At 40.4% G+C, this 11,611-nt stretch overlaps 1 protein-coding gene across 2 annotated transcripts in view; it reads right to left on the bottom strand.

Moving 5' to 3' along the window:
* Positions 1-1,749: 1,749 nt before the first annotated feature.
* CNTNAP5 (contactin associated protein family member 5) overlaps positions 1,750-11,611 on the bottom strand; it is an 872,320-nt gene continuing 862,458 nt past the window's right edge. For both annotated transcript variants that reach the window (XM_031936548.1, XM_023225607.3), the window contains exons 23-24: positions 11,392-11,463; positions 1,750-8,851 (exon numbers count right to left, since the gene is read on the bottom strand). In XM_031936548.1, coding sequence (XP_031792408.1) covers positions 8,655-8,851; positions 11,392-11,463 — 269 coding nt within the window. In that variant the 3' untranslated portion in view covers positions 1,750-8,654. The remainder of the gene's footprint in view (positions 8,852-11,391; positions 11,464-11,611) is intronic.

The following is an 11,611-nucleotide window of genomic DNA, read 5'->3' as shown; positions in this document are numbered from 1 at the left end:
CCAGCCCAGGCAATCGAGCAAGACTCCGTCTCAGAAAAAAAAAAAAAAAGTAATGACACACAGCATCGCAGAGAGCCCCTGACCATGTAGTCTGTTTCGTGGTTGGTGTGTGGGCATGACCTTCAGGATCTGTGAAGTTTTTTTGGTTTGGTTTTATTTTGTTTCCCAATTTATATCTGCAAAATGTTAAGGGTTACATTGGTTAATTTATTTCAAATCACAAAATTAAGGAAACAGGTTTTATGTTATTTGAGCCCCAGTCTTCCAAGCTCTGATGTTCACGCATCTCTACTGCCCGCAGGCCCTGAGCCTTGTTCCATGCCTCCCCGGCACTTCGCCAACTTTTCAGCTGACTCCGATCATAGTTTCTCCCAACTTCTTCATTACATGGCTCTAGAAAGGGTCAGTGCCTTAATCTTGCTAGGCCTGTGGCTTTTATTTCTTTTCACCTGCCTTAGTTTCTCAGTAGCATCTAATAACTCTCTGCTTCCTCCTGATGAAGCACTTTGTAGTCAGTGAGTCAATGACTCACCTGGTTTTCCTCATTCTTCAATGCACATTTGCAGGTTCCCTTGTGTAGCTTATCCTTCTAGAACATCCATTGTTTCTAGATCTATTTCCTAGTTGTACTCCTGCCCTAGATGATGCCAACCTGTGCACACATGGCCGTGTGTTTGGATATAACTATTCACACATAGACAAATACACATACACACATCTCTTAAGTGTCTACGGACCAGACCTCACTGCTGAACTGCAAACATGTACCCAGCTACTGACCTTCCATCTATGCTTGCTGCCTAGTTGAAACCTCATACTTAACAAAATCCCAAATTAAACTTGTCTACCCTTCTCATTTTACAACCACCATTTCCCAAAACAAAATAAAACAAAAACTCTGCCCCAATCTACTCAGTTGCATAAGCCCCAAATCCAAGCTTTCTTGGCTCTTTTTTCCGCCACACACTCTCTTTCCAATCCACCAAGCCCTGTCATTTCTGTCTAGACCCAGCTACTGCTAGAATCTTTGCTAGTACTGTGCTAGTGCAAGCCACCACCACCCTCCCTCAGGCTTTTGAAATGGCCCCTAACTGTTATCTCCTCCTCCTCTCCTATCCTGCTATGGTCCTTTCTCCAAGGGACCATAAACCAAGTTAGATTTTTCTTAAGGGTAAATCTGGTACTGTCTCTCTTCTGTTTAAAGCCCTGTCAGTTTTAAATTTCTCTCTGTGTGTGTGTGTGTGTGTGTGCTGCCTACCTCATACATAGAAGGCTTAATAAACACCACATGAAGTGGGTTCTGTTTCATAGCAGTCTTTGTTTAGTCTCAAACACATGGGGTTAAGGTCCTTTGTAAGAAAAAGATGTAGGGTAGGAGACGGGAGAAATACAGTTTTTGTGAGTGGGCGTTGATGAGGGTGGAGGAGAGTCTGAAGTTTCACGTGGGTAGCTGAAACCAGGGTAGCTCCAGAACACTGAAGCTGACATTAACTTAATCAATGAGATTGCTCTTGTATACATTTGAGCCAAGCGTGTTGCCTAGGATAACTCAGCTCAGCGATGAGTGAGCCCAGGACAGCACTTTTAGCCATGCTGAAATCAATAAACCCAGCCAGTGGGAGTTTCTTGTTTCTCCAGCAACCCCACAGGTCATGTTGTCTGGGAGTTAATGGTCTAATGAATGAGAATGGGAGCTAAGGGATTAATTGTTTGACTCTTCATTAACTCAAGAAAACACAGCAAGGCACATTTGTCTTCCACACAAAATCATACAAAATGTTCTCTTTATTAAATATACATTATTTACAGTTCATCTTTCTTCTGTACAACAATAACCATAGAAAACAAAGAAATCTAAGGCTAACTTTTATTTTTTTCCCCATACAGTGTATTAAGACATGTTACATGGTCTACAAAACTGACTTGGAAGAGGCAACATCACTTGGGATTTTGTTTTAGGAACAAAAATCGGAAGATAAAAAGGAAAAGGTAGACTCCAGCATTTCCACAAAAAGATGACCTGTTTTGTGCTTTTACCATAATAAAGAGTCTGATATATGTGTATTTTTGCAGGGAGGTTATTTTGCAATTTATCTTTCGTTGAAATACCCTCCCCACTCTTTCTCATGCCCTGAAAAGGAGGGCCTGAACATGCTGTAGGAAGAGTTACTTCCCATCTGAAACAGACACTGTAATGCTCTGTCTTAGACATCAGCAAACCGTAACCTATGGACTAAATTAGTTTTTGTAAATAAACTTATATTGGAACATGGCCATGGGTATTCATTTATACATGGCTGCCTTTCTGCCCTAGGCTAGTGACTAAGGAAAATGTTAGCCCAAGGCAACACAGGATATCAGGAGGCCTGTCAACTGTCAGATTCAGAAAGAGAACATTCTTGGTCTTGATCCTCACTAAATGCAGTCTCTTTCTCAATATAACTATGCTGCTTTAAGCAAAGTTCGGTATTTTTCTCAACAGCATTTAAGGCAGGACAAGGTTACACAGGTTTATACTGCCTTTCAAACAGAACAGACTAGGTGAATATTTCACGTAAAACGTTTGGGATAGAGGCTGACTCTAATGGGAAAGCATGCCCAGGCTGATGCCCAATAATATCTTCCCTTCAAGTTTTCTTGAAAGAGAAAGCCTTTCAAAGAGTCTGTAGGAGAATGCATTATTAGTGTTGCCTATCCAGCACTTTGTTCACGTTCTCTTAAGACATTTCTGGCATCTGAAGCATGTAAGACTATGACACTCATTCAAATAAGACCAGGCTTTAATCACTAACACAATTATCTTCACCTTTGGTCTTGGCGTGGGACAAATCTCCTAATTTTGTCCTATTTTATAAAGGGTTTCCTTGTGTCAACTGGAAGGACTGAGAAGAAAACAGTGTGCCCAGATGGTGTTAGATGGTAGGTCCCTGGCGGTACTCATTGTCAGGGCTGGAAAGTACTCGTTCCTTCTTAGAGTTTTGGTATGCTTATTCCTGTCAGGATGAATGGAAGGAAAAGAAAGACACTGGATGGATTCCAGACTCTGCGGACTTCCACTCACAGGGGCTCTGACTGAGAATAATAGACCTACAGCAGTTTTCTGACAGTTTCATTTCCTGAAAGTCGTATCTGGGTGCTTAACCTGGGCAGGTTAGATAATTACAGCACTCTGAGAAAATCCTGAAAAAAAATTAAAAATTGAAAAAAAAAAAAAATGTGACCTAAGAAGTGTTGGAAGTTAAAAAAATATGCAAATGTAAGTAAAGAATTATTCATGCAAAGCCCATGATATTGCCTCTTTCCCTAATGAGTAAGACAATGATCCAAATGCACTGAAGAGACTCCGGAGTTAGGAGCCACGAAAGTGGAAAGGCTGCCACCAATGATTCACGGTGGAAGCAATAAACTTCCTCACCTCAGACGGCCACCAATTACTGCCACTGGCCCCTCTTCCTCCTCATCAAGTTCCCAGTGGGTGTGGTTGAAACCAAAACCAACTTTTGCATTAACCGCTGTTCATGTCTGCTCAGTCACTTTGTAGACGGTAAACATTACAGAAGACAGATATCTAGCTTACAAAGTACAATATTTCACTGGAAAATGTGCTTTTCTGTTCTTCCTCAGAGTACCTTAGTGCAAAATAAGATAAAATAATCACTCAAAAATAGCAAACCGGTTAATTACTCAAACCTTATACGAAAGATTCAAATAATTGTCAACATAAAAGAGGAATGCTTCTCTCCCTACCAAACAGATATGTATGTAGAATGTTCTAGAGAAAAGTTGAATAACAGCCCTATTTGTACAAAGTGTGCACATGTGCGTGCGTGCGTGTGTGTGTTGCACTTTTTCCCCTTTAGGTGGTTCAAGTATTTGCAATTTGTGAAGGCAGAGCTGAGAATTAGAGACAACCAAAATCTGCAAAGTAGATGATGCCACAAACAAGACTATGAGAGAGGAGATAAAAGGTCGAGAAAGACCCAAAAACAGTATATAGAGATAATTTAATTACATTATGTGTATTTTAAAGAAAACAGGTTCAAACTGCATGAGAGACACGAACTAGCACTCAGTTATCTTCCTAGACTTCTGAAAGTTTTCAGTTTGCCTGCATCTTCTTCCCTTAATCACCTTTGCCATCTTCAGGAACAATGAAGTCTGTTTATTTATTTGCTCAATACATGACCTGTAGGACAATTGAGGGCTAAGTATGTCCAAGCCTTTTCGTTAAGGAAGAATGAGTGGCAGCACCATACAGGTATCCCAAAGGCCTTTTGGTAGGCTGCTGCTGCAATGAGGTTTTGATGGATGGAAGCTATGGGGAAGCTTAAAGGAAGCTAGGGCAGTTGGTGAACAATCTGTCAAGACCTTTCCTTTCCTAAGAAAAAATTCAACAGGTCTGATACTCATCTCCCTGGATATCTTGGACTGGATAAGTTGGCTGTGCATGCACCCTCCCCATCCAACTCTTCTAACTGAATTAACTTCCTGCAGAGAGGGAGCTGGTATGACCTTCAAGATGGGAAACATTCACTCAGGCTCAGAGGTGAGACCTCACATAAATGGACAACATTTTTTAGTCAATTATTGACTGAAGGGTAGACTTCAGTTAGGTTCAGAAATTTTATGTAGAGTCAAAATGGCTCATCAGGACTAAGAAGGGTTTTAGGAAGAGTTGGACTACAACCAAACCACCTTCAGGAACATCTGGAAGAACAACGACATGCAATAGGTCATAAACACATGGCAGTGGAAGAACTGAGAAAAGGGAAGGAGAGGGGCCAAAGTGGAGACACTTAGGTCCAACTCATGGGAGGTGAGACTTTCGGAATCCCCTAACCTGACCCGAAACAAGAATGTAGAGAATTCAGCCTCCCCAAATGTATGGCAGAGACAGAGACCATCTATTTTTACTGTCCCTAAAAGTCAATCCACCTCTTTCTACAGAAATCTATATGCATTGATAGATGTCTAGTTTGAGGAAGAGAAACAAAACAGCTTATGGAAGGTGGAAGCAGTGATTTAAAAAATAACAAATATTTCCCAGAAATTTACCTGTTTCTTTCAGTCTCTAGTGGATGCTTTACAAAAATAATTGTGCAGGACCTTGTGCTGCATTCTAGGACACTTTATGCATGCCCCTGTTGCAACAATACATGCCTTGCCTGCTAGACTTTGAGCTCCCCAAGGACAAGAACAAGGTGTAATTTATACATGTTCATCCAATGCCTAGCACAGCACTCAGTGACATTCCATAAATACTTCATAAATGAAGAAAGAAAAACAGTCTCTTTATTTTGTTCTATCCTGCTCTTGCTACCCATTGGTGGGGATGGGTCTGACAGAAGGTAGAAGTCAAGTTAATATCATCTCTGTTATTACTAAGGAGAAGAAAAAAGTTGTTTTAAAATATCACCCCTAGGATCCTTAAAATCTTCTGCATACAGCTGAGGGTAAATAGAAGAGGCAAAGCTATTCATAAAAATATGTCTATAGAAATGACAAATGTCTATTTCTCCAGACAAATTTTCATAAAGATGGCAATTGAGGCTATACATGCAATAAATGATGCAGTAGGTTAAATATATTTTAGAGTTAGCAAATATACTGTTGCTTACATAAATAGATTTGTTTGGTGGAAAAAAAATCAATGAAACAGCCCCATTAAAATATGAAATTTCACAAGTACTTTTGGTTTTACTGTAAAGTGATCCATATTCCATAAAATCTTTTTGTAAACAGCAGTTATTGAAGGCTGAGGGTTTAAGTGGAAGAGCCCAGTTGGCCAGAGCATGTAGTTGGGAAACCTGAATGTGACAGGAAAGAGAAAAAAAAAAAAAAAGTGGTTAAAGAGAGATTAAGATGCTTTCAAAGTCTCCTTCAAGATGATAACTGCTGAAGGATTGAAACACACAACTGAACAATTACATAAAACTACATAGATCTTGGTACCACTGAGGAAAGACAGTCAGAGTTAGCACGATTTCTAACTGTAAATTACATTCTACTTTGGAGGGTACGGCTCACTTGCATTTCATATATATCTAGCAAAAGTTAGTGTTCTCTGGGGTTAAGAAACAATTCAACCCTGTAAAAATAATTTTGCTTTAGCCCTGAGACTACTTATAGGAGTGGCGTGCAGGTGGCACTGTCCTGGCATCTACATTTAGGTTCTGTGGTATGCAGTGTGCATGGAGTCTACACACGTGAGGAAGATGCCAGTGGATTCTGTAGTGCAGTTGTTGTCAGGATAGAGCTTCACAGATTCTTCATCCTGCAGGACAATCTACAAGCATATATACTTAGAAGAGAAAATCAAATACTCTGAGTTAGCCTTTGCTAGTCTCCATTTCTTCTATTAGCACTATGTCAGCAAAATATAGTCCTCACTGCTCAAAGATTGAATAATGAAGAGTTCCAGCTTTATTACTCACACCTTCCTTTGCCTTTCTATTTCATTATTGGAGCTGCTTCAGGCTAAACCAACTACACTTCGTGGTGACTTTTATTTCAGGGGACAAAGGAATATATAGCCGAGCAAAACCTTTTTATGGAAATCGAAAATTCAAAAGTGAAAATTGAAGAAAGGGAGGAAAGGGCAGGGGAAAACACTGTTTAAAGATCTTACTAAAGAATCATTCATCTTATTAAAACTAAAAGGAGAGAAATGGTATCATGGTTAAAATCACTTTAAAATAAATGTACTAGCCAAAAGATATCATGTAGATGATAAAGTGATTAAGCTCAAATCCACAGAAAATTTCAAGGAGAGAATCTGCATTTAAAACAACATCTTAAAATAGAGGAATATGATTGCAAACTAAATCCTTAACTCATAAGCTCTGAAACTGAAAGAAAAGCTGTGCTTGAAATGGAATGAAGCAACTAACTTCCTCACTATGAGAGGTGAGAGACAGTATACCCTAAGCAAAAGATGGAATGTCTGCTAACTGTCAAGGCTGGCAAACAGAGCTGTGGTCATCGATTTCCAAATTGAATCTGCCTCGTAAAGAGAATCAGCAAGTATTTTCCACACCTAAGAATCATTACATGAACATTTCCAGCATCTTGGAGCATTTATGTTGTTTTCTCCTTACCTTTTTCTCCAAGATGGCGCAGGACAAAGAATGATGCATATTGCCACAGAAAAATCAAGATCTTTACCACCACCCCATGGATGAGCTCAAGGTGCCTTCTTAAAGGAATGAATGACTCTTTTCAATGCTTTGTTACCAAAAGGGGCAAAAACCCTGACATTTATCACCACCTCTTTTGGGAGTTCAAGCCTATAAAGAGATGTTTGGAAGAGTCTTTATGTATATAGGGTATAGCAGACTTGAAAATGTGATAAGCTACAGAACTTAAGGGATCCTCTGAAATCAAGCAATGCTAGTTAGCTAGAGGTGACCATGTCACTTATGTTAATGCATCCTAAACCTCTTGGAGAACAGCTTGATGTTCAATAATGTGAAACTTGCAAATTTGAATTAACTGTCTTCACCAGGTCTTTAGTGAGTGAATGGAAGGGAAGAATTCTGTTTGGTATTTCTCTTCTTTCATGCATTTTTTTTTTCATTTTTTCCTGATTTAATTTTTGTTTTAAAGCTGAGTTAAGATGGTTTAGGCTCTTTCATTGAACCAGGTACTATTTTAAACTTTTATTTCAATTTCTTTATGCTGCAGCAACATATATGTGTGTGTGTTTGTGTGTATATATCTATCTATATATATGTGTGTGTGTATATATGTGTGTATATATATACTCACATATATATACATATATACACGTGTGTGTGTTATATATATCAGTAGAATAATCCCAGGAATACCTAGCTAGCATTCTTACAAAATTGAAGGAGGCATTTTTGAAGATATGGAACATCTACTTCCTAGACGCTTTCTTGTTACCTCCTAGTTTCAAGCTACTATTTCCATGCCTCCCCTAGCTTTATGCTATGGTGTGCTATACCAGTGTGTCAGCCCCAGGAGAGAGTGGTAAGAAAGGAGCAAAGTAATTTTGCTCACTACTATCAGCCATCATATATTTGAAAATACTCAGGGTCTAAGGGTCATAGTGAAAAAGGGTGATGAGTTAAGGCAAGCGATTGCCTATGGTAAAGAAAGTAAACCACCACAAAACAAACCTCTCTTACTCCTTTTATAATGACTCCAAAGCAAACCAGGCCTCTAGGTTCTTCTCTCCCTGCCCTGGGTTGCCTGGTAAGCATAGACTTGAGATGGGGAGGATGTCAGGAATGACCGTCATGTGCCTAAGCCTAAGAGCTCAGGTTCAAAGCAAGCCCGAACCACCAAGTGGCTGCCAAACTGAACAGTGCATTTTAGAAACTGGAAGTACAGAACCGAACATGCAGGAGTGCACACATGTGTCTCTTCCTTGTCTTGAATAGTGCAGTCAGTCTCTTGAGTGGTCGTTTTCACCCGAAAGGTTCATCAGAGAGGAAGGCAGTGGCCACGGCTGCCGGGTCTCTTGGACTGGATCAAGGGAATTGATGCTGTGGTGGATGCAAATATGTTCCAGAAAAGAAACGGCAAGCAGAAAATAAAGAGAATGACCAAATCAAAAGACAGGAGAGAAGAAGGGGAGGAGATAATTGAACAACAAGAAAAAAGAGTAGTAGGAACCCTGCAGTTTCTCAGATGAAATATTCCCGTTTACACTCGCTCACTGTGTTTTGCAAGTCAATGTCATTTCTGAAGGAACTGTCCAAATTTTCTGGATATTCCTTCTCCTTCATCTGGTTTGTACGATGTGACTGCTTGTGCTGGTAGAGGAACCGGGTCATGATGCCGATGATGCAGAAGATGATGAATATCACCACTGCTATAACCCCTGGAGAGAAACCGGAAGGAAAGAGAGAAGGAAATCAACGCGAATCATCTGCTTAGGAGAGTGGATTCCTGCCAGATGAGGGGAACGCTAAAGAGAGAAAACAAAACAAAACAAACCACACAAACACAACTCTGCCACCTGCCCAGAAATAAAGACCCGCTAAAAGGCCCGGTCTTCAATTATTATAAAACCTCCTTCTTTCGGACTAGCTGGGGAGAGAGACACTTTCAACCATAGAAGGTTTTGTTTAAAGAACTGAGAATGCCATCTTCTACATATGGAATTGGACTAGCAAAGGGTTTCTTTGTAAGTTTTTCAAGTCGGCTATAAATGTGTCAGAATCATTTGTAATTAGCCCATTTTTTTGGTCACCTCACAACTAAGTATTTCAGAGTTACTTTAGCATCCCAGAAAATGGTACTTAAATATCTCACATCTCAACGCATGCCCTCCTGATGTAAATTTGTTTTATGTTGTATGTTTGTTTTGCTCAAACATTTTCATTAATAACGAAATGATCACTATAAATTTAGAACATTTTTGCATGCTCTGCACTCTATGAAACTGAGGCTCATTCAGTGACAAGACGCCTCTGTTCTCAAGAAACTCAAGAGTCCATTGAGACGGCAAACTTCTGCTCAGGCCCATCAGATTCCCCCTTATTCTGATTGTGTGTGATTCAACTGGATTATGTTGCAAGCTATCCTTGCTTACCCTGAGGTCTCACCCCTACCTTTGCCAGGAAGGCTCTTGGAACATGAAAGGCAATATCAGCCAAGGGATAGTGAAAATGTGGAAGTGGCAGATGTGTCTCTACATGAATGTAGTATTTCAGCATGAAAACATTTAACAATATGTATGATAAGCAAAGACTTGACTTGTAATAAGTTCTATATTTTGCTGTTTTATTTTTCTAAGGAGAGGAGATATTGAGGAAAAGTGCCTATTTTAGAAAGTTATTTTTGGACACAGTGCATTATGATTTACAGAAGCATGGACATTTGAAAGTTTCATATGTAGATTGCACGTCTTCTGCCAATTTTTTCTAGAACTAGGGTCATGATTAAGATTTATTTTTATAAATAGATGTTCCTAAACCATTTTGTGGCATTTTCTACAACTATGTTAGAACAAGTAAGAGTAAAATCAGTTAAGTTAGCAAGTCTATGAATAAACTGGGTGATAGGGAGTGACTCTCCTGAGTGGGTGCAGCATTAAGAGATGAAATAGGAAACTGGTTCCTACTCCTTCAATGCTTGGGATAGTCCAAGTCAGCAGCTGTGCAAGCCTCCAGGAATTTTCCTAGGGGGTCAGATGATTTTCCTGTCCTTAAAGAGACTCACAGAGCATGTAAATAGCTGGAGAGGAGTCAGCAGTCACAAAAGTCTTTTTCTCCACTTGTCAAATGGGAAATTATTGAAAGAGAAATAGACACAAAATTCTTTCCCACATTTCTCGATGCCAAACAAAAATTAAGGTGGACCAGCTTCTCTGAAGCAGAAATTCAGGTCAGAAGTTTTAGGAACTTCCTTAAGTAAAGGCGTGGTTTTCCTTTCTTCATGTTATCAGGAGTGCACCTCTGTGCTCCCATAGCCATTTGTACCTCCTCCCTCAGAACAGCCTTCACTGGTTGTCTTGTTTTCTGTTTACCCATCTCCTCCCTGGCTCATTCATCCTCTACTTAGCACAGAGCCTGACCCATAGCGGGGCTCATTAAATATAAGCTAAATGGAAAGAGACTGCAAGTTTTTAAAAGGAGAACACCATCTGCCAAGGATCAGTTCATCTAGGCTTCCAGAAGGCAGGGATGGTGGCACCTGCTAAGGTTATGTTTCTCAGATAGAAACGAGTTTGGTCTTTCACAGGCATCTTACATTAAGCAAAGCTTGGAAATCATTCTGTGTTGCAAGACCCAGATGGAAAAATCAAGCCACAGCAGGCAGAAGCCAAGCTGAAGCAGAATAAAAAAGCGGGGAGGCCAACAGGGAGTGAGAAAATGAAAAAGTAAGAAAGCTGAGCTCGCAGCAGAGCAGACAAGGTCTGCATCTGTAACCATATGTGCAGTGAGATTTGAAGCTACAGTCCTGTGGGCTTTATCCTGCTCATTAGACCTAACCCAAATCACTTGGTGGGGAACACTCCCCAGGACTGCGGCCTCACCCATTGTCTGCCCCAGCGTCGCTTCTTCCCTGTATTTAGCTTTGTTGGTCTGCTTTGTTTGCATTTTAGGAACAGTGACAACTGTATGAAATGAACAGAATGTGAGCTGCTGTCTGTAAGTAAATGCTCCAGCTGTTGACTCCGTGCTCAGCTGCCTCCTGAATCAGAGGCAGGATGAATCCGCAGAGCTGCTGGTGTTGGCAGAGCATGGCTTTGATCATTCAGCACACATGACTAATCATGAAAAGCTCACAGTCTTGCAGACAATGTGGGGGGCTCTGAGCGCTGGATGGCCATAATTAAGGAAGGCTTCAGATAACTTTCTCCAAAATACAGGATCGTTTATGTCTTTCTGCATTCGACAACAATGAATTGTTTACCTCCGATGACTGCCGAGTCACTTCGAACAGCATTCGTGAGTGGTTCCCGCTCATCTGTCTTCCCAAAAGGATCTGAAAGGAGTAAAAGACATGGGACTTGACTTCTCACTCAAAGCACTGGCAGGAAGTCTCCAGTGTGGCCCACATGGAATGACACACCTGTGCATTACACCATGTGCCCTCAAATAGTGGTGAGTTGACACACCTGTGCATTACACCA

The sequence above is a fragment of the Piliocolobus tephrosceles genome, chromosome 11, assembly GCF_002776525.5.
Source record: "Piliocolobus tephrosceles isolate RC106 chromosome 11, ASM277652v3, whole genome shotgun sequence".
In the NCBI taxonomy this organism is placed as follows: Eukaryota; Metazoa; Chordata; class Mammalia; order Primates; family Cercopithecidae; genus Piliocolobus; species Piliocolobus tephrosceles.
The sequence above is the reverse complement of the archived record's forward strand: the minus strand, read 5'-3'. Positions and strand labels throughout refer to the sequence as shown.